General features: G+C 38.4%; 1 protein-coding gene across 4 annotated transcripts; it reads left to right on the top strand.

The window, feature by feature from the left end:
- Positions 1 to 560: 560 nt before the first annotated feature.
- LOC129435076 (uncharacterized) lies at positions 561 to 17157 on the top strand. 4 transcript variants are annotated; one of them, XR_012365735.1, is made up of 11 exons: positions 561 to 575; positions 993 to 1032; positions 1132 to 1518; positions 2093 to 2189; positions 6177 to 6298; positions 14139 to 14402; positions 14495 to 14568; positions 14693 to 14832; positions 14986 to 15247; positions 15351 to 15433; positions 15668 to 17157. XR_012365735.1 is itself a non-coding variant. In XM_073861560.1 (5 exons), the coding sequence occupies exon 1, from the start codon at positions 9591 to 9593 to the stop codon at positions 13071 to 13073; it is 3483 nt and encodes a 1160-aa protein (XP_073717661.1). In that variant the 5' UTR covers positions 9537 to 9590; the 3' UTR covers positions 13074 to 13984; positions 14139 to 14189; positions 15159 to 15247; positions 15351 to 15433; positions 15668 to 17157. The 4 variants fall into 4 exon arrangements, 3 of the variants coding, with proteins under 3 accessions (XP_073717661.1, XP_073717660.1, XP_073717659.1); XM_073861560.1 differs by lacking the exons at positions 561 to 575; positions 993 to 1032; positions 1132 to 1518; ... (2 more) ...; positions 14495 to 14568; positions 14693 to 14832 and adding an exon at positions 9537 to 13984 and having other exon boundaries at positions 14139 to 14189; positions 15159 to 15247; XM_073861559.1 differs by lacking the exons at positions 561 to 575; positions 993 to 1032; positions 1132 to 1518; ... (4 more) ...; positions 15351 to 15433; positions 15668 to 17157 and adding an exon at positions 9537 to 13984 and having other exon boundaries at positions 14139 to 14189; positions 14312 to 14402.
- The last annotated feature ends 6982 nt before the right edge of the window (positions 17158 to 24139 follow it).

Genomic DNA, 24139 nt, shown 5'->3' with positions numbered 1-24139 from the left:
GTTAATTGATAAGAAATCCTTAACATACCCAGCTAGACAAAAATAATAAATTAAACTGATGTTCATTTATAAGTAATAAAGGGGTGGTTTCACAGACATGGGGTTAAGTGTAGTCACAGACTAAAATGCATGTTTGAATTGTGTGAACTGAAAACAGCTTGCAGTGACATATTTTATAAGATGCATAGCAGTCTATACCCTGTCTGGGAAACTGGCCCATCATGTTCATCTATAGTATTTCGTTTGCAGTGTAAAACCTTCTCACTGATATCCCAAAAAGTGTGTGGGTTTGTAAATAAATGACTGCAATACTTATACTAATAATAATGATAGTAAATCATGTCTGCAATTTTAGTGTTTAAATAATTTCTCATAGTGTATGAAAATTAAAGAAGGGTGAGGTGCCACACAAATTGATTTTGCTTAGAGCCTCCATATGTCTAGAAACTGCCCTTTGTTTGCTTTCTGTATATATATTTTTGTCTACTCTGTATTGCTGTATTTGAGTTTTATATGTGACTCTGTTTTCTCTGTTTTAGAATACTGATTTATGAGCTTTCATTCCTGCATTTGAGGTAATAAACTAATTTGTGATAGCTTCAGATTTTGTTTGTTTAAAACCAGTGTTATGGTAATGACAGTGATCAGAATTATATAAACTATTCAAATAAAATCTGTTATTTAAGCTACAAATAATAAATGATCACAATTATCAACCATTCTTTAAACCGCTTGTACTATAAAAGCGGATGCTGAATCTTATCCCAGGTTTCTTGGTGTACACCTGGATCAATGGCCAGTCCACCCAGTCCAAGACATGTTTTGGCATAACTTGCCTTGTATATATGACTGGTTGTTCTAAGAAAGAAACATTCCAAACAGTTACATTCTTTTTTAGAAATTAAATATAAAATTGATGTTTGACATGCATGTTATGCATATTTGACTTGAGTTTTCTTGTTTTCATGATGTTATCATTGTTTGTTTTTCAGATTCACTGATCAGACTACACTTGCTGCACTTTTTACCTTGGTCAGTGTTGGTGGATTTTAAAGCAGTATTATACAATTTTCATGAGATCACCACCGTGATTGTAGTTCCTGTGGCTTATTATGTCTCTTTCTTTTTCAGGTTCCTTGTGTTTTGGCTTTTTCTACAGAGAGCAGTTCATATCTATATACTTACATTAAGGCTTTTACTTGTATTGCAAATTTTCTGTGCTCTGCCTTCAATTTTTAGTTAATAGATATAGATAGAAAGATTAGATTAAAGATTAGATTTAGATTAGTTTATAGGTATCTTGTAGAGTTTTTTTTGTGCTTTTTGTTTTAAAAAGGGCATTTAATTTTTACATTTACTTACTTTAAAAATAATAATTGTTTATTGTATTTTACAATTGTTTTTTACCATTTAAATTTATACATACTCTCTTGCATTGTTGTTAAACTGTTTTCTCTTCTTTAGACTACTACAGGTTTTATCTTTGCAGGCTCAACAGGGAACATACATCGGGGGAAAGTATGTGCATATTGGAATGTCCTGTTGAAATGAATTTAACTAATGAGCAATTCAATTTCTCTTGTCTTTTACCTGAATTTATTTTGATGATTAGGAAGAGACCCATGGCTTACTTTAGAGTAAAGCTTTTCTTTTTACAAGTTACTTAGTTAAAGGAATAGTCTACTCATTTTCAATATTAAACTATGTTATTACCTTAACTAAGAAGAGTTGATACATCCCTCTCATCTTAGTGCGTGCACGTAAGCACTGGAGCGCGCTGCGACACTTCGATAGCATTTAGCTTAGCCCCATTCATTCAATGTTACCAATCAGAGATAAAGTTAGAAGTGACCAAACACATTAACGTTTTTCCTATTTAACCATTGAATGAATGGGGCTAAGCTAAATGCTATCAAAGTGTCGCAGCGCGCTCCAGTGCTTACGTGCACGCACTAAGATGAGAGGGATGTATCAACTCTTCTTAGTTAAGGTAATAACATAGTTTAATATTGAAAATGAGTAGACTATTCCTTTAAGTCAAATTAGTGATATATTTGAAAGGATTATTTTCTTATCTCTTGATGTTTTAAAGGATGCCGCGGAAAGGTAAGAGATCTCAGGCTCAGAAGACGCGTTGGAGAAAGGTGGACCTTGGAAATGACCAGACCAGACTTTCCAGGACTAATAAGGTACTATTGACCTATTTGTTTGGGATAATAACATGCTTCTTTGCCTGGACAAAAATGATACCATACTGAGATTGTGATAAAATGTATGTCAGTCTACCAAGTTTAACTGAAATAGCGGATTCATTTGATTTCAACAAATGAAGCATAAATATGTGTTTTAATGAAAGAAATTGAAAAGAATGAATAAAATAATCCAATAGAAAATAAAATTAAAACAGTAAAAACACTCATTGTTTTGTTTTGTTTGTTTGTTTCTAAAATAAATCTAGAACAAACTATACATAAATACTAAGAAACAATTTAATATAGAAATATTGATAGGCCGACTTGTTCAGAATGTTCCCATTACTGCAAAAAGTAAGTGCAAACACTTTAGATCAGAAGAAATGTGCGTGGGTGAATAGTGCTACAGTCTCTTTCTTCCTTTCTCCCTCTCACTCGTGCTGTCCCCCCGCTCTCTCAGTGTGAAATGACATTTAGGAATTAGCATCGGAGGCTTTAAATTAGGGCTGGATGATATGGCTAAAATTTCTATCGATGGAATACATCTAAATTGTACCTGATACTGTATAAATCCGGTATGAATGTAAAAAAAACTTGGAATAAACTTTTTAAAAAATGCCCACAAAAAATGTTTGTCAGGATACCCGCGGAGTCTTAAAAGTCTTAAAGTATTGAATTTCATTTTCCCATATTAAGCCCTTAAAAGGTATTGAATTTCACCTCAAAGTCTTGAATTTTTCACGGAGGTCTTAACTTTTCAAATGATCAATAGATTTATATGCTGTTAAAGGAATAGTCTACCCTTTTGCCATATTAAACTATGTTATTACCTCAACTTAGACGAATTAATACATATCTATCTTTTTTCAATGCGTGCACTGTACAACACGTCGTTAATGTGGTAGCATTTAACCTAGACCCATTCATTCCTATGGTACCAAACAGGGAAGCCACCAAACACTTCCATGTTTTTCCTATTTAAAGCAACACTAAAGAACTCGTGCTCTTTGCTCCCCCGACAGGTAAGAAGCGTAATTGTTCATTACCACTGTCGTAAATACTTCAGCATAGCTGGCTGTGATTGGATTGTAGGTCTGCCGTAAAGCAAGTTTTTGTAGTTTTCACTCGAACTACAGGACCACTACCCGACGGTTGGAAACTTCTTTAGTGCGGTTTTGGCCGATAGAGGGCTGCAAAGCGAATGTGAAAGTGCCATTCACCCTGTTTTGTGTGGATGAACCACTGAAACTTTTTTGGAAACGTTATTTTAAGGTAAAAAAAACTCTTTGGTGTTGCTTTAAAGACTGTTACATGAGGAGTTATACCAGTATGTATGGTGCCACAAAATAAAAATTTATTTTGGTACCACAGGAATGAATGGGGCTAGGCTAAATGCTAACACATTCACAACGCACCGTACAGTGCACGCATTGAAAAAAGATAGGTATGTATTAATTCGTGTAGGCTGAGGTACATAGTTTAATATGGCAAAAGGGTAGACTATTCCTTTAATTCAGACACAAAATTCGTGTGCACGAAAACCACGCATGAGCGACGGATACGAGCACAGAACATAATACATGTGCGAAAAGCATTCTCACGTGTTCACAGAGCACTATTCACGCTCATAAAAACGTCCTCCCAGGAGCGCACCTCCTGTTCAGAGCGCACAAACGCAGTCACGACATGCGAGCAAAGGCTGGGATAAGCGCTCACTCGACTCTCTCTATGCGCTCGCAGCTGCACAACACGCACTTGCTCGATCAAGATGACTTGGGACTGTGGGGGTGACGGGGCGGGACAATGACTGGTGTCCTCGCACCTGTGATTAGTTGTTTGATTTAATCAGTGACACACATGATCTTCTGTTCCAGAATGTCTCTAATAAATCTAGGTAGAGAAGACACGTTTTAATATGATCATTATGTCGGAGAAGGTAATTTATATGTTAAACAATAGTCTTGTGTGATCCATGCAATAATAAGCTGCAAACAATAACGCTAATTTTTAAGCTATATTTTGTTAATTGTTTAATTAGATAATATCATCTTGCAATATATACTATAGGGTACATATTGACATTGTCACACTAAGTTAGCGTTAGAATACGTTAGTATGGTCCTGTATAAAGATTAATAGAAAAGATTAACAGAAATATATCTATGAGCTTGTGTCCAGTTTTTTGTCTGGTGCAGTGAACAGATCTTGTCTGTTTAGGGTCAAAATAGCAGTAAACTTTTGAATAAATGAATCTGCCAAGTCTATGAAGCCTCCTAATATAAAACAATATAATATAAAAAACAATTTGTACAAATAAATTATGTTTACCTTTAATTGGTATTTAGCCTTTATATAAAATTAAATGTAAACTCACTGTCAAATAAACATAAGACTTTAAGGCTCCACTGGAATTTTAATAAGGTGCACCTGAATGTCAGTCAGTGATAAATGCTGTAATGCATGGATCTCAAACTAATGGATTTCTTCAGTCACAGTATTTACTTTCATAGTTTCACAGTTTTGATCAATTTGCTATTATAGTAATATGTGGAAACATATTAATAAATAGTTTAAGTAAAAGAGACTTTAAAACTTTAATGTTCAGGGGTGCAAACTTTTCACCTTTTGGTGAAATTTGTCATTATGGATCCAAAATAGGTAATTTTGATGATTTGTCTTGATCGAATGAGTTTTTGAAAATGAGAGGCCTTTAATAAGATTTGTATGTTGAATTGTGATTCGAGTTGATCGTTTTGAGTTTATATATTAGAGCTATTACTCCGAACAGAACAGACCCGACCCTGAATTATTTGTTTATGTGAACTGAATAATATGAAATACAAATTTCTGTAACACTTTACAAAAAGGTTGTACTTCTTCACATTAGTAAATGCATTATGAACAAACATCAACAATATATTGTATATAAGCATTTATTTATTCTTGTTTATGTCATTACACGAATTGATGTTAGTTTGTGGTGCATTAACTATTCATATAATTATTCAATTTCTAATTTTATTAAAAAGAAATTATTAGTGAATGATAATTAATAAGATTTACAATTAATAAATAATTCATAAAAGTATTCAAGTTAAAATAAAATAATTATTTTAGATTTAATCTGCTGCCCTATTAGAAGTTGTGACTTGATGCGAACTAACCTCGCAACTCCTTCTCATATTTCTGAGTGACAGCTCTTCTCTAAGCAAACACTTCAAAGACCTAAACAGATTAATTAATTGCATGGTGACAATGATATTATTTGATGCGAGGTACAGATGAGCTATTTAAATCCGATCAGGCTCATGTTTGCTTTGCTACAAAAGATTTCACGGAAGCGCTATGGGAGAAATATGGACCTTGACCCGCATTTAACATGTTTTTGGATGCTACATGTGAACAGCCACGGGAAGCTGTAATGTATATCGAAATATAAGAAATGTTTTTAGAAACTATATCACTGTTATTGGAAAACTATACCGTGAAAGATATTGATATGGAATTATTGTCCAGCCCTACTTTAAGTGAGACCCCACATTTACTGGACTATGCTTTGATGTGAAAAAACATAATTAATACATCTGTGTTCTAAATTATTATTCATGTCTCACATCAGTAAGATTTTAGTAAAAGAACATTCAGATTTTAAAGAACTTGCTTTTTGTTTTATATCTTTTTAGCTAACTGGTATCAATCTCAGACAGGTCTAATCAGTAATTTGCAAAGAGATCTTAATCAAAGGGAAACCTACTTAAAAAAAGTTGGTCCACATTATTAAGCAAATTGTATGTCTCATACAATAAGGGTATGAAAAAGATCTTTCTAAAGAAAAAAAGTTTACATCCTATTTTTTTTTACTATAATTTTTATTTGTTGGAACCGACATCATTGAACTATTATAAGATTTATGCATGATTCACAGTTGAGAATGATTTGACTATATGAAGGCTTTTTAAGGATTCCATTAATGATTATTTACAGGTTGAACAGGCAAGCATCCCTACTGCTGTGGCTCAGGTATCTGACCTACTACACATAGAAGACTGTGATAGTGCACCCAGAGTTTTGTCTGTGCGGGCGTCCCATTGCCAGGGTGATATAAGGTATGATGTTTTCTCAAGGAATCATCAGTGCACATGTGTAGCATTACTATTTTTGGCCAACCACAGTGAAGGGGTTCAGTTTGGGATGTCTGATCTTGATAGAGTTTTAGAGGAAGGAGATGCTTTGTATGTTGGTGTTAAAATGCAGCTTATGCATGAACAAAGATTTCTTCGGGACCTTCTGGCTGTGGAGGAAGTACCACTGAATGTTTCAACATTTACCCAAACATACCGTGTGCAGAAGTCTGAACTCAAGATGGGATTCCTCAGAGCCAGAGGGAACCCTGGCACAGAAGATTGGTTTATTCCTCTTACTGAAAGACTGCAGTGTCTTTCAACAGATACAAGTCATGCGTTGCTTATCATTTCTGTGGAATGCATCGCTCTGTTCAGAGACAGATCTGGAAGATATGGATTCTTTGATTCACACTCAAGGACTGCTGAAGGTTTGCGCCATCCTACTGGTGCTGGAACTGCTGTCATGTTAACTTTTACACATCTAAGTGACATGATAGACAGAATTCTCACGATCTTCCAGGATCACCCTGATAAGACCAGCTATGAATTTTTGCCTGTGTCATTTGAAATGGAGCAGCAATCTGACAAACAGATAGCACCATCATCTTGTATACAAGCCCAAACCCCAGAAATTCTTGTTGTTGAAGCAGATGAAAACCAGCAAGTAATGAAAACAAATAAGCAGCGGAGAAGAAAAGTAAAGAGAAAAATAACTGTACAACAGTTACAACCCAAGGACAAAACTGCATCTCAAGAAGTCAGAAAATCAAAAAAAAGGGAATATGAAAAAGAGCGATATGTTACCCGTTTAAAATATGGACTGAAGAGAAACGAGGCTATAAAGGAGCGATATAATCAAGATCTTCAATTCAGAAAGAAAATTCAACAATATATGACCCAAAGGTATAACACATGTGCTGTTGCTCAGACAAAGAAGAAAGAGTACATAGTGAGGAGATACAGCATTGATGCTGTCTTTCAAAGTAAGATGAAAAAGTACATAGTGAGGAGATATAACACGGATGCTGTATTTCAGAGGAAGATGAAAGACTACATGGCGAGGAGCTACAACATGGATACTGTTTTTCAGAGAAAGAAGAAAGAGAAGATGAAAGAGTACATGGTGAGGAGGTACAACAAGGATACTGCTTTTCAGAAGAAGATGAAAGAGTACATGGTGAGGAGGTACAACAAGGATACTGCTTTTCAGAAGAAGATGAAAGAGTACATGGTGAGGAGGTACAACAAGGATACTGCTTTTCAGAAGAAGATGAAAGAGTACATGGTCAAGAGATATGCAGATGACCCACAGTTTAGAGCACGTCACATCTTAAGATGTACCTTGTTCAAAAGACAGAAATGTGTCAGTGATGTTGCATACCATGTTTATCATAAATTGCAATGTGCACTTCGAATCAAAAGGAAATATAAACTTCACATCAGTTCCAGACTGGAAACACCTCAGCCTGTGGTCAGCAAAGTAATGCAAAGTGCCAGAGATGCATTCAGATGTAACATTCAGCAAGGCCCCACACATGTCTGCACAGTCTGTCACAGAGCTATGTTTCCAAATCAAGTCAGAGTCTGTAACAGAAGGAGTTACATTAAAAATCCACATATTGTGGCATCTTGCTTAACCGGGCAATATGTTCACATTTGTGACCGTAGCTGCAGAGATTCTTGTGTGGTTCCAGAACAAAGAAGAAAGGAATGGATTTGCCATACTTGTGATAGCCATCTGAAGAGAGGAAGCATGTCTTCAATTGCTGTGGCAAACAAACTTGAATTGGCACACATCCCTGCAGAATTACTGGAATTAAATGTGCTCGAACGACAGCTTATTGCCAAAATTGTACCGTTTGCAAAAATTATTGCACTGCCCAAAGGTCAACAAAGAGCGGTGCAAGGTGCGGTTGTGTGTGTGCCTTCTGAGGTGGAAAAGACAGTGAATTGTCTGCCAAGACCTAGTAGTGAGTCCCAGTTACTACAGGTAAAGCTTAAAAGACACATCAAGTTTAAAGGATACCAGCACTTCCATACTGTGAATATGCACAACGTGCTAGCAGCTTTATTAAAACTAAAAGAGATACACTCAGAATACAAAGATATCTCTATAAGCGAAACTGCATTGTTTGAAAGTGACATTGATGGGGAAGTTGATGATACAGAACAAGAAGAAGAAGAACTTGGTGTTGCTGAAGAGGAGGAGCGAGATGTGAGTGTAGAGGAACAGGATGAACTTAGACCAGGCCTCACTCTGGACACATGTATGCAGCCACCTGACATCGGCCAGGAGATTTTATCATATGGCGAGGGAATATTCAGCATTGCACCTGCTCAGGGAAAAAAACCTGTTGGATTTTTCAAAATCCCAAAGCTGGAGGCCATGGCGTTCCCTGTTCAGTTCCCTACTGGACATAACACAATTGATGAGGCAAGAGAAAAAGCATTGTCACCAAGTATGTATTTCAATGCGAGATTGTTCTCTGTGGATACACGGTTTGCAAGAGACCAGAGTTACCTTTTCTTTGCACAGTTTGCGACAGAAACACATCTGGCCAGGAACAGCATGACTGTCCAGTTGCGGAAAGGCAAACCTATAACAAGAGATGGCAGAAGAATTTCCAACAGGTTGCTTCAAGATAACCATGAGGTTGAAAGACTGGTGCACAACAAAGATGCCACACGGTTCATGCAACCCCTGAGAGGTTCGCCATCTTACTGGGAGAAAACACTAAGAGATCTACAAGCCATGATCAGGCAGTTGGGAACACCAACTTTCTTTTGCACATTCAGTGCGGCCGAAATGCGATGGCCTGAAGTAATTACGGCAATCAAGGCTCAGCATGGGGAAGACGTCGTTTTTTCAGAGCTTGACTGGATGACAAAATGTGAAATCCTTCGAAGTAACCCTGTTACTGTCATGCGGATGTTTGAGAAACGAGTGGATGCGCTAATGACTCACCTGCTTTTGTCACCTGCCCAACCCATTGGTAAGGTTGAAGATTACTTTTACAGAGTTGAGTTTCAAGCAAGAGGAAGCCCACATATACATCTGCTTGCATGGGTAAAGGATGCACCCGAGTTCGAAAGTGATTCTGATGAAGTTGTTTGTGGCTTTATTGATCGCTACATCACATGCAGGCTCCCTGATTCCACGACTGATCCTGAACTTCATCAGATTGTTACAGAGGTTCAGCTTCACAGCAGAAAACACTCCAAGTCATGCAAGAAATGAAATGTGTTGTGTAGGTTTGGGTTCCCTAAATTACCAATGTCTGACACCACAATAACTCGTCCACGACCACAGCGACCTGAAGAAGAGGAAACTGAAGAGGATAGCCATCAAGACAGAAGAAGCTCAAGGTCAGATGCTGTTCGAAAAGCAATGAGTGATGCTAGGACGAAACTCAAACCTTTGTGGGATTTGCTGAATGATCCCCAAGCCACCTTTGAAAACTTGCCTGAACTACTGTCAAAATGTAATTTGTCCATGGAGGATTACATGAAGTACACCAGGGAGTTGTCCACTTCAAGTGTGATCTTGCTAAAGCGTGATCCAAAGGAGGTTTGGGTAAATGGATACAATCCAGATTTGCTGAGGGCATGGAATGCTAACATGGACATTCAGTATATACTTGACCCTTACAGTTGCATCATGTATATGTTGTCCTACATTTCCAAGCCAGAGCATGAAATGAACGAGATGCTGAAGAACGTGATCAAAGCAGTGCGTGAAACAGATGTGAACGAAGAGGATGAAATGAAGCACATTATGCAAGCCTATTCGAAGCACAGACACGTGAGCTCGCAGGAGTCTGGTGCACGAACGTGCAGCCTACCAATGAAGAAGTGTTCGCGAAGTGTTGTGTGTATACCAACGGATGACGATGCTCTGAAGATGAGTCTGCCCCTTAGTGTCCTACTGCACAAAAATCCAGATTCAGAGGATGTTTGGATGTCGGGAATAATAGATAAATACAGAGCAAGGCCTCAAACACTGGAGTTTGAAAAGATATGTCTGGCAGACTTTGTGTCAAATTACCGCATTGTGTACGGTCAGCAAACTAAGGGAAAGAATGTACAACGTCTGCTCAATGATATGGGATTTGTTCAGAAAAGATCTGTTGGTAAGGCTGCCGTTATTCGATACGCACGGTGTTCGGAGGAGAAACAACCGGAAAAGTTTTACGGAAGATTAGTGAAACTTTATGTGCCACATCGTTTCAATGCCCAGCTAAAACCTCCAACATTTCCAACGTATGAGCAGTTTTACAAAAGTGCATTTGTGGAACTTCCTTCCCACCCTGGTGTCCGAATGCCTGTATGCGCAATAGTGAAAGCACACCAGGAGAAATTCGAAAAACACAGTGAAGAAGTGGACAAAGCAATTGAACAGTTGCAGCAACAAGGCCCATCTGAGAATGCTTGGACAGCTTTTGCCCCTGAAGCTGAAGTGGATAATTTAGAGTGCATTGCAGAACGAGAAGATGTCAATCATGATGAAGAGGATGAGCAAGATGATGTACCGGAATACCAGATTCTTCTTGAAGATGGAGATGGAGTCGTTCCTCGGATAAAGGCACCACAGATGAGTGTTGAATTTGTCAGGAAGATGTTTCAAAGTCTAAATGAGACACAGGCAGCAATTTTCTACATTGTCCGTCAGTGGTGTCAGAAGCGTGTCTGGGGTCATAATCCGGAACAGTTTTTTTACTTCGTGTCAGGTGGTGCTGGTTGTGGAAAATCACATGTGATTAAGTGCATATATACGGAAGCAACCAAGATTCTAAGACAACTGCCTCGACTTCAGGAGGAAGGGGATCTCTCTGTGCCTACAGTGATTTTGAGTGCATTTACAGGAACGGCAGCATTCAATATATCTGGTAAAACACTGCATTCCATTTTAAAACTGCCAAGGAACTTAAAGCCACCTTATCAAGGACTTGGGAATGCTCTAGATGAACTACGAGCAGAATTATGCAGTGTGGAAATTCTCATCATCGATGAAGTGTCCATGATTTCGAAGGATCTTTTCGCTTATGTAAACTGGAGACTTCAACAGATCAGAGGCAGCAAGAAAGCATTTGGAGGAATCTCTGTTCTCGCTGTAGGAGACTTTTTCCAACTACCACCTCTCGGTAAAGCCAAACCGCTCTGTGTGTATGAAGATGATGTTCTGGACTTCTGGAAGGACAGTTTTCAAATAATTACCCTTACAGAGATCATGCGTCAAAAGGAGGACCTTGCCTTTGCTGAGCTTTTAAATCGACTGAGAGTGAGGCAGAAGACTGATGTTCTTAGAGAAGAAGACCGAGTTCTGTTACTCCAAGCTGTAAAGAACCCAGAAGACTGCCCTCATGATGCTCTGCACATATTTGCAACCAACAAGGAAGTTCACATGCACAATACTAAAACAATACAGGCTATTCACACTGACATCATAACCATTGATGCCGAAGACTACAGGAAAGACCCAAGAACAGGAGTGATGAAAAGACAAAAGAAACCTGTCACTGGAAAGAAGGATGACTTGCTGGATTCTATACAAGTTGCAGTGGGAGCTCGTATAATGGTGACAAGGAATCTGGATGTTGAAGATGGAATTGTAAATGGATGTTTTGGTCAGATTGTTAACATTGTCACTAAAACAAGAGATGGAATCGCCACTGTACACATGCTAGGACTTCAGCTCGACAATCCAAATGCAGGTCTGAAACACCGCAGAAGAGTGGAAGGTGAAGATGACAACTCTGTATATATTGAGAGATCTGAAGAAAGTCTGAGGAAAGGAACAGTTCGTCGTCAATTTCCCATCAAGCTCGCTTATGCCTGCACAGCTCACAAAGTTCAAGGTATGACAATGCAGTCTGCCGTAGTGTCACTGAAGAAGATTTTCGAACCTGGAATGGCCTACGTTGCCCTCAGCCGAACGACGTCGCTTTCTGGATTACATATTACAGACTTCATTGAAAAGAAGATTTATGCTGATCCTGAAATCACAGCATCGTTGCAGAACATGAGAAAAGTGACATTCGAAGGAATCATGCCACTTTTGCAACACATAAGGGAAATCAACCAGGACCAAACACTTAAAATAGTTCACCACAACACGGAAGGACTGTCATCTCACATCGAGGATATCAGATGCCATCATGAGCTACTTTTATCGGATATTCTTTGCATAACGGAAAGTCACTTGTCTGGCTCATGTATTCCACAACATCTCCAGTTGGAAGGATACAAGATGTTTGCACGGAATAGACATGTCTCCTACTCAACCCATGTAGAAATGGCAAAGAAAGACGGCGGTGGAGTTGCAATATTTTGCAAAGAAGATATTCAAGCTCAGTCCAGACAGTACATCCAAAGTGTCACAGACCTGGAGTTTGTTGTCATCAAAATCGACACTCCAATGTGTGCAACAATTGCTGCAGTGTACAGGCCACCAAACTACAGTCTTGAAAAATTCTTGCCAAATTTAAGGGGCCTACTTGATTATCTGGACATCGTAGACGAACATCCTGTAATCATCAGTGGAGACTTTAATGAGGACCTCCTATCTGCTGGAAGAAAGGCTATACTGGAGATGTTTCAATCCAAGGGATATACACAGCTAATCACATCAGCTACAACTGAGAAGCACACACTACTGGATCACATATACATCTCACATCCGGACTTGTGTCTTCAGTCAGGTGTGTTACAGAGCTATTACAGTTACCACAATCCTGTGTACTGTATATTGCGAAAATGACATTCTGTGGTTGGCCAATATTGTCGTGTTTTATGCCATAAGGAATCGTGGACTACGCATTAACTTTCTTCAGGCTCTGTGGTGCTGGACGTGCATAATGTGGTGGTTATGATTGTGGTGTTTTGGCAGACGGAATCATGGGCAATAAGTAAACAGTTGCAATAGGGCTCTGACAGCCTTAGTCAATGGGTTAACTCGAATGGTTGTGCACTAATTGTTGTGTTGTTATGCCATACGAAACCGGAGGCCACTGAACCTGCATTAACGACGACAGTGGGGGCTCACTGACAGCCTTAGCCAACGGGTTGGTGCGTATGGTCGCGTTGTTTTGTTGTCTTGCATTGTGTTGACATGCCATACAAAACCGGGGGCCACTGAACCTGCATTAACGACGACAGTGGGGGCTCACTGACAGCCTTAGCCAACGGGTTGGTGCGTATGGTCGCGTTGTTTTGTTGTCTTGCGTTGTGTTGACATGCCATACAAAACCGGGGGCCACTGAACCTGCATTAACGACGACAGTGGGGGCTCACTGACAGCCTTAGCCAACGGGTTGGTGCGTATGGTCGTGTTGTTTTGTTGTCTTGCATTGTGTTATCATGCCATACAAAACCGGGGGCCACTGAACCTGCATTAACGACGACAGTGGGGGCTCACTGACAGCCTTAGCCAACGGGTTGGTGCGTATGGTTGTGTTGCAATGAGATTGTGGCATCTATGGTCATTTAACAGTGTTATGACAGTGAGCTACAAAGCAGGTACAGCAGCAGGAAGGATGAAGGAGTAATGTGGCAGCTCGAGGGAGGACACAAGGAAGTAAAGGCGGCGGCAGCAGCAGCAGCATACAGGATGCAGTGAGGATTAGTGTGGCAACTCCAGGGAGGACACAGACAGTGAGAGCAACAGCGGCAGTAAGTCATAAATGATAGTAAGGTAAAGTTAGAAGTAGTAAGACACTGTTGTGATGTATTTGCTTTGTGTTCAGTTTGTGACAATGTGTAATCGATTTTTTTATTTGCAGTCCCCCGCTGTTCTGTTATTATTAATATGTGCTCTTTTGTAAAGTTGCAGGAAGAATTTTGAGACGATAGCAGTCCTGTCCAACAATGGATATGAGTGTGCAATATACCATCTGAAGCTAAGTGTTTTAAGAACTTTCTTCAGTCACTGTACTACTGCACATTGTAATTACTTTTGGAGGAATGTTTTATTCTAATTCTGATTCTGATGTTTTTCAGGAAGCGCCAGGTCAGAATGTCTGAAAAGATCAAGTGTGCTACAACACCGATAATGACAAGCAGGATACATTGGAAAGCTGGATTTATTTTAGTAAGTTGTAACTTTTATTTATTTGTTTTGTTTGTTTGTTAGTATATGTGTATTTTGTGACCCCATTATTCAATTGTTGATTTCATGGCTAGATAATGTGACCAAACCCATTTGGCATTGAGCACAATGCTGAAGACTAAAGAAGCAAAGGAAGAAGCAGTCTCATGTAAGTGTCAATACTACTGGTAAAGTCTAGTGTTTCAGTGCATTTTATCATACAATGTGTTTGTTCAGAGGCATGTGCTTTGATGTGAAAACCAATTGTTAAAGTCTATCATGTTTCTCATAAGAAAGAGTGGCTGAAGGATGAAGGAGTAATGTGGCAGCTCGAGAGAGGACACTAGGAAGTAAAGGCAGCAGCATACAGGATGCAGTGAGGATTAGTGTGGCAACTCCAGGGAGGACACAGACAGTGAGAGCAACAGCGGCAGTAAGTCATACATGATAGTAAGGTAAAGTTAGAAGTAGTAAGACACTGTTGTGATGTATTTGCTTTGTGTTCAATTTGTGACAATATGTACTGGATTTTTTATTTGCAGTCCCCTGCTATTTTGTTATTATTAATATGTGCTCTTCTGTAAAGTTGCAGAATGAATTTTGAGACAATAGCAGTCCTGTCCAACAATGGATATGAGTATGCAATATACCATCTAAAGCTAAGTGTTTTAAGAACTTGCTTCAGTCACTGTACTACTGCACATCGTAACTGCTTCTGAATGAATATTTTAAGCTAATTCTGATTTTGATGTTTTTCAGGAAGCGCCAGGTCAGAATGTCTGAGAAGATCAAGTGTGCTAACACCGATAATGACAAGCTGGATACATTGGAAAGCTGGATTTCTTTTAGTAAGTTGTAACGTTTATTTATTTATTTATTTTTTTGTTTGTTGTAAGTACGGTATATGTGTATTTAGTAACCCCATTATTCATTTATTGGTTTCATGGCTAGATAATGTGACCAAACCCATTTGGCATGTAGGACAATACTGAACACTAAAGAAGCAAATGAAGAACCACATTGAAGCAGTAGAGGTAAGTGTCAATACTACTGGTAAAGTCTAGTGTTTTAGTGCATTTTATCATACAATGTTTTGTTCAAAGGCATGTTCTTTGAGGTTAAAACCAAGACAGTGTTAAAGTGTATAATGTTTCTTGCAAGACATGTATCTGACCTTAACTTATAACTCTCTGTCAGTTTTGCAGAATCAAAACAATTTAAATAAATACACTAATATGATCTTCTCTGTTTTACCTTCTCTACCTCAGGGTGTCCAGCCTGTATGCAATGTCAGATCCAGCGGAGAGATGTCGGGAGCTGCTTCACTACACCGCTCATTGCATTAATTAATTTCATTTTATTTAAAATTTAGTTTTATCATATTAAATAATTGGTTTCTATATATAGATATAGATATATGGATATTAAAATATAAAATATTAGTTTAATATAATAATTGGTTTCAATATATAGATATAGATATATAGATATTAAAATATAAAATATTAGTTTAATATATTAATTGGTTTCAATATATAGATATAGATATATAGATATTAAAATATAAAATATTAGTTTAATATAATACTTGGTTTCAATATATAGATATAGATATTAAAATATAAAATATTAGTTTAATATAATAATTGGTTTCTATATATAGATATTAAAATATAAAATATGAGTTTAATATAATAATTGGTTTCAATATATAGATATATAGATTTTAAAATATAAAGTATTAGTTTAATATAATAATTAATATCAATATATAGATATAGATATATAGATATTAAAATATAAAATATTAGTTTAATATAATCATTGGTTTCTATATATAAATATAAATATTAGTTAAAATAGGAATGTTATTAATAATGTGTACGCCATGCCAGAAGAGGATGGGCAGCCCCCTGCTGAGTCTGGTTCCTCTCAAGGTTTTTTTATCTCCTCTCAAGGTTTTTTTCTTGCCACTGTCGCCACAGGCTTGCTCACTGGGGGTGTTGTGCCAAATCCTGTGTCCCTCTCATGTCTTTGTCAACTAGGGTTTTCAAAACAACAGTTTGCAAGTCAATAAAAATATTTATTTATTAATTGAAATTATAAAAATATTAATAACCAGGGTCCCACAATTAATTAGAAAAAAAAATGTAATCATGATAAAAGCCCCTCTGGTTTTCTGAAATCACAGGACTTATTACTCTTATAAATACCTGCATTGTAATAAACCAAATCATGGACAGCAATAGAGTTTTTAAAATAGTTTTGAAAACAACATGCAGAAGGTTAACAATAATCCCAACAACTTTTTACTGGTATTATCCCAAAATAAAACGTGTGTTAGAAATTTTGGAAGTGAAGAAATGTTTATGTTTTGAAAAAATAATTTAAAGCAAACATTATTGTGTTAAACAAGTTAACAAATAAGGTGGTTACTACACATATAGGTATATAATTTTTCTCCTAGTATATTGTATTATTTCAACAGTAAAGTATTAGAAATTTAAACAAGTTAACAAAGTTAGTTACCACACATAAATAGGTATATCATTTTCTGCTAGTAAAAGTATATTGTTGCAACTGTAAAGTAATTGTTCCTTTTTAACATTTAGTAAAAAATTGTAAAATGTATATTTAAATTGAAAAATTATATTTAAATGTGAGCTATTACAACATTTTAGGATCTAGCTGTGCATATGGGTGGGATTTGGCACAACAGGCGTTTTCTAAATCTTTTAATAAATTTGTTGAATTGGCACATCAAGTGTTTTTGTCTTTATTGAAACCTCTTCAATGGTACATTAAAAATGTGTTCTTGTGAACTTCACAGTAGTTCCAGCGGGTACTCCAGAAAGCAATGTTAACTTACCCTCACATATATGTATTTGTATTTGCATATTTTTCATACATTTTAATGGCAGGAACTAATGATTGCAAAAAAAATTAGTACATGAGTTTAGTTTATTGACTGTTAAAAGCATCAGATCTACTGTAGTATGTTTATTAAGCTCACGACTCTTTACGGCAGTTAATACAAAAATTTGCCACAAAAACCTGCATTCCCGTATGGGCTGTGGGTAGCATGCAAAAGAGGTTCATTCGAAGTGGCCAGTGTATAGTATGTTTTAGTTTATAGTAGTTTATATTAAGTTGGTGATTGTATATCAACAGTAGGAACATGTTTGTGGGCATTTTATTTTGTGATTTCACCGAAACAAATGAGAGTGCTCAAGTGGCGTGTGTCATTGCTCAGCAACCACGAGCTGCGCTCTCCTTGACGGAGCAGAAACTTCAAGAAAGGAAGACCCTGCATGATTTCAGAAACACATTCCTGCACCGGATGACCAACTGGAGATAGGCTGGCTTTTCTAATATATTCATTCGGGCCAAGAGATGTTTTAAAAAAGTGGCGGGGACAAAATCGAACTTCCTAAAAAGTAAATCCAATCATTTATTTTGTACAACTGTTCAAGTGATCTTCTTTACAATATAGTCAGTTTTTGCACTATTTTACAATAAAATAGTTGTTCATTTTATCATCATTGCACGTTTATCTATTTTTTTTTATATTACTTTTGCAAATGTATTTAAAGATTAAAATATGGAAAAAGTCAGTTTAGGAGGCAATTATCCTTTATTGAAAAAGGTGCAGTGGAGAGGTGAGTTAAGTGGAAAGTTGGTCATGCATCTTTTTTTGTGGGTTTATTATAAACAAGACCGAAATACAACGTGACTCTTACTTTGAAATTAGTCTGCTAATTTGATTTCAGATTAAGGAGATAAAAGTAACTCTTATAACAGTATAAAATATATTACCATAAAAACACTGAAAAGTAAAGATTGTTATGAATTATAAACATAAGTTCATAAGCAATATCTTGGCATAAATGTGCGATATTCATTGTTTCATCTGTAAATATAAATTAGTGGGGTCCCCTGTTTTTATTAAAAATAAAATGCTACATGAATTTATAATTCTCATGCCACAAGGCGATACTGACTATTATTTGTCCCAGTTTTGCAATAAACAAATCAAAAAGATTTCTGTCTGAAATAAATATAAACTCTCAAGTGCGCCCCACGCTGCATTCTAGAGGAATTGACAGACGAGTCAATGTCTCTGCGTGGATTATTTTCACATCATTGACAGTAAGAATCTTAAGTAATCTTTAGGGTTAGGAGTTTTTAAAAATGATTCTCAAAAATTATTTCACACCAGTGGCGAGGCTACACTCAGATTGATGGTGGGTCAACCCAGTCAGAAGCGACACTTATTAAGAAAGCAGAAGAAATCATCCATAAATTATAATATTTTAATACTATTCGTTTAAATATGCATCATTCAGAAAAAAAACAACTATAGAAAGTTTATTATTTCCATGTGTGTCTAAACCTTGCAAATGACATGGGGGCTGGATCGTTTTACTTTTGGCTTGGAGTATAATCATATATGGTCCCCAGAATTTTGCCACGGCAAGCACCACTTCACATTTTCTTCAGGAAATGTACCTATCTAGTTATTATGTTGGCTTGAGAAAGCCAACATACTGTTGTTGCACTTAAACTTTTTTTTATTATTCTTCTTTTTCTTCTGAGACTAAAATTTCTAACTCTAACTCCTCCTAGAGCTTTCAAGCTACAGCCACCAAACTTTGCACAGACCTTGAGTCTGATCTGACTTGAGTTGCTATATCTTTTCTAAGGGATCGGACTTACGGTTCTCCTAAACCGTCCGATCAAACGTCCCAAAAAAGTCCCATAGACTTACATTCATAGAATGTTTAGGCTGAGTGTTTATTTTCAAATTCTAACTGTCAACTCTCATTCATACAAATACATTACATCATCTCTCAACCTCTCTCAGTCTATCTCTGTCTCACAAAACTCACTCAATAGCACAGACAAACACAACTACACACATACACACACACACACAGACACACAACCACACAGACACACAACCACATACAACTACACACAGACACACAACTACACACAGACACACAATTACACACACAAACACAAAATTATATATAACATACTGTCACAAAAACACAGACATGCACACACACACAACCACACACAGACACACAACTACACACAGACACACAATTACAAACACAAAATGATATATAACATACTGTCATAAAAACACAAACTACACACACACAGACACACAACCACAAAATTACACACACAAACATAATATTACACACAAAAACACAATATTACACACCCAATCATACTCACACAAACACACACATAAATGTCCCAACTGCCCTAAATGCCCCATCTGCCCCATTCTGCCCCAAATGCCTCATCTGCCCCAACTGCCCCATTTGCCCCAACTGGCCAATTCTGCTGCAAATGCCTCATCTGCCCCAAATGCCTCATCTGCCCCAACTGCCCCAAATGCCTCATCTGCCCCATTCTGCCCTAAATGCCCCAACTGCCCTAAATGCCCCGTCTGCCCCAAATGCCCCGTCTGCCCCAACTACCCAATTCTGCCCCAAATGCCCCAACTACCCTAAATGCCCCATCTGCCCCAAACACCCAATTCTGCCCCAACTGCCCTAAATACTGCATCTGCCCCAACTACCCAATTTTGCCCCAACTGCCCCATTCTGCCCCAACTGCCCTAAATGCCCCATCTGCCATAAAAGTCCCATCTGCCCCATCTGCCCTAAATGCCCCATCTGCCCAAACTGCCCTAAATGCCCCAACTGCCCTAAATGCCTCAAATGCCCCAACTGTCTCATCTGCCCCAACTGCTCTAAACACCCCAACTGCCCTAAATGCCCCAACTGCTCTAAATGCCCCAACTGCCCTAAATGCCCCATCTGCCCCAAGTGCCCTGTCTGCCCCAATTATCCAATTCTGCCCCAAATGCCCCAACTACCCTAAATGCCCCATCTGCCACAAATGCCCCATCTGCCCCATTCTGCCCCAACTGCCCAATTCTGCCCCAACTAACCCATCTGCCCCAACTAACCCAACTGCCCCAACTAACTTAACTGCCCCAACTGCAGCTTCATCTATTATTCTCAGACTAGGCTTTCTCAAGCCAACATAAAGTTTGTTCACAAACTTTAACCTCATCTAGTTATTATTATTCTTTTTCTTCTGAGACTAAAATTTCTAACTCTAACTCGTCCTAGAGCTTTCAAGCTACAGCCATCAAACTTTGGACAGACCTTCGGTCTGATCTGACTCGAGTTGCTATATCTTTTCTAACTGATGGGACCTTCCAAATTCCTAAACGGGGGGCTCGAACACCCCAAAATTTCCATTGACTTAACATTGAGACAAACTTTGACGGGTCATAGCTGCGAGTGAGAAACTTGTAGAAACTTGTGGCTTACCACATTTAAGGAGGCTGACAGGCTCTGTAAGAACATACATCACAATGGGGTGTCAGCTGTACCCCTGGGGTGTAAGAGGCCCCCAAAATTTCCCATTGACTTATAATGGGGCAGGAAACATGCCCATAAAAGGGAATAAAGCACCCCAGATGGAATATCTTCACTTTAGAGTGTCGTAGAGACATGGGGGTGGGCTCATTTTACTCAAGCATCCAATCAGTCTCTTAGGATCGCCCCAGAGCTATTAAGCCACGCCCCTAGCAACAATTTTGGGTACCCTAGCAACATCTCCCATAGACTACCATTATAAAAAGCCCAGATGGATATCTTTGCACCACAGTGTCATAGAGACATGGGGGTGGGCTCATTTTACTCAGGCATCCAATCAGTCTCTTAGGATTCTTATTGAGGTATTAAGCCACGCCCCTAGAAACCAAATATGAACACCCTAGCAACATAATAAACAAAGCCTTATATCTCTGGATCTGAACATCATAGAGACATGGGGGTTGGGTCTTTGGGTCATGTTAGCTTCATGCTAGCTCCATGCTAAGTCATACTAGCTGCATGCTAGTTTCCTGCTAGCTTTATGCTAATTTCATAATAAATCTTGCTAACTTCATACTAAATCATGTTAACTTCATGTTAAATCTTGTTAGCTGCACGCTAAATAGTGCTAGCTTTATGCTAATCATGTTAGCTTCACGTTAAATCATGCTAGCTTCATGCTAATCATGCGAGCTTCATGCTAACTTCATGCTAATCATGCTAGCCTCATGCTAGCTTAATGCTAATCATGCTAACATCATGCTAATCATGCTAACTTCACGTTAAATCATGTTAGCTTCATGCTAATCATGCTAACCTTATGCTTACTTCATGTTAATTATGTTAGCCTCATGCTAGCTTCATGCTAATCATGCTAACATCATGCTAGCTTCATGCTAATCATGCTAACATCATGCTAGCTTCGTGCTAATCATGCTAGTATCATGCTAGCTTCGTGCTAATCATGCTAGCATCATGCTAGCTTCATGCTAATCATGCTAGCTTCATGCTAATCATGCTAGCTTCATGCTAATCATGCTAGCTTCATGCTAATCATGCTAACATCATGCTAGCTTCATGCTTATCATGCTTATCATGCTAACATCATGCTGGCTTCGTGCTAATCATGTTAGCATCATGCTAGCTTCATGCTAATCATGTTAGCATCATGCTAGCTTCATGCTAATCATGCTAGCATCATGCTAGCTTCATGCTAATCATGCTAGCTTCATGCTAGCTTCATGCTAATCATGCGTGCTTCATGCTAATCATGTTAGCTTCATGCTAGCTTCATGCTAATCATGCTAGCTTCATGCTAATCATGTTAGCTTCATGCTAGCTTCATGCTAATCATACTTGCATCATGCTAGCTTCATGCTAATCATGCTAGCTTCATGCTAGCTTCACGCTAATCATGCTAGCTTCATGCTAATCATGTTAGCTTCATGCTAGCTTCATGCTAATCATGCTAGCTTCATGCTAACTTAATGCTAATCATGCTAGCTTCATGCTAATCATGCTAGTTTCATGCTAGCTTCACGCTAATCATGCTTGCATCATGCTAGCTTCACGGTAATCATGCTAGCTTCATGCTAGCTTCACGCTAATCATGCTAGCTTCATGCTAGCTTCACGCTAATCATGCTAGCATCATGCTAGCTTAATGCTAAACATGCTAGCTTCATGCTAATCATGTTAGCTTCATGCTAATCATGCTAACTTCATGCTAGCTTCATGCTAATCACGCTAGCTTTATGCTAGCTTCATGCTAATCATGCTAGCTTCATGCTAGCTTCATGCTAATCATGCTAGCTTCATGCTAGCTTCATGCTAATTATGCTAGCTTCATGCTAGCTTCATGCTAATCATGCTAGCATCATGCTAGCTTCATGCTAATCATGCTAGCATCATGCTAGCTTTATGCTAATCATGTTAGCTTCATGCTAACTTCATGCTAATCATGCTAGCTTCATGCTAGCTTCATGCTAATCATGCTAGCTTCATGACAGCTTCATGCTAATCATGCTAGCTTCATGCTAGCTTCATGCTAATCATGTTAACATCATGTTAGCTTCATGCTAATCATGCTAACATCATGTTAGCTTCATGCTAATCATGCTAGCATCATGCTAATCATGTTAGCTTCATGCTTTTCATGTTAACATCATGCTAAATCATGCTACCTTCATACTTAAACTAACAGCCAGATACTAAACTTCTGTCAAACCGTTTTAAACGTTCAGGCTACGCTTTTTCAAGCCAACATAAAGTTTGTCTTCAAACTTTAATATCTAGTTATGTTGGCTTGAGAAAGCCAACATACTGTTGTTGCACTTAAACTTATTATTATTATTCTTCTTTTTCTTCTGAGACTAAAATTTCTAACTCTAACTCCTCCTAGAGCTTTTAAGCTACACACACCAAACTTTGCACAGACCTTCAGTCTGATCTGACTTGAGTTGCTATATCTTTTCTAAGTGATCGGACTTACGGTTCTCCTAAACCGTCCGATCAAACGTCCCAAAAAAGTCCCATAGACTTACATTCATAGAATGTTTAGGCTGAGTGTTTATTTTCAAATTCTAACTGTCAACTCTCATTCATACAAATACCTTACATCATCTCTCAACCTCTCTCAGTCTATCTCTGTCTCACAAAACTCACTCAATAGCACAGACAAACACAACTACACACATACACACACAGACACACAACCACACAGACACACAACCACACACAACTACACACAGACACACAACTACACACAGACACACAATTACACACACAAACACAAAATTATATATAACATACTGTCACAAAAACACAGACATGCACACACACACACACACACACACACACACACACACACACACACACACACACACACAGAGACACACACAATCATACTCACACAAACACACACATAAATGTCCCAACTGCCCTAAATGCCCCATCTGCCCCATTCTGCCCCAAATGCCTCAAATGCCCCAACCGCCCCATTTTGCCCCATTTGCCCCAACTGGCCAATTCTGCTCCAAATGCCTCATCTGCCCTAAATGCCCCATCTTCCCTAAATGCCCCGTCTGCCCCAACTACCAAATTCTGCCCCAAATGCCCCAACTACCCTAAATGCCCCATCTGCCCTGTCTGCCCCAAACACCCAATTCTGCCCCAACTGCCCTAAATGCCCCATCTGCCCCAAATGCCCCGTCTGCCCCAACTACCCCATTCTGCCCCAACTGCCCTAAATGCCTCATCTGCCCTAAATGCCCCATCTGCCCTAAATGCCCTATCTGCCCAAACTGCCCTAAATGCCCCAACTGCCCTAAAT

The sequence above is a fragment of the Misgurnus anguillicaudatus genome, chromosome 23 (assembly GCF_027580225.2).
Source record: "Misgurnus anguillicaudatus chromosome 23, ASM2758022v2, whole genome shotgun sequence".
In the NCBI taxonomy this organism is placed as follows: Eukaryota; Metazoa; Chordata; class Actinopteri; order Cypriniformes; family Cobitidae; genus Misgurnus; species Misgurnus anguillicaudatus.
Note: the sequence above shows the minus strand (reverse complement) of the source record. Positions and strands in the feature narration are given on the sequence as shown.

Coding starts and splice junctions, on each gene's coding strand:
- LOC129435076 (XM_073861560.1), top strand. CDS start 9,591: ATGTCTGACACCACAATAACTCGTCCACGACCACAGCGACCTGAAGAA.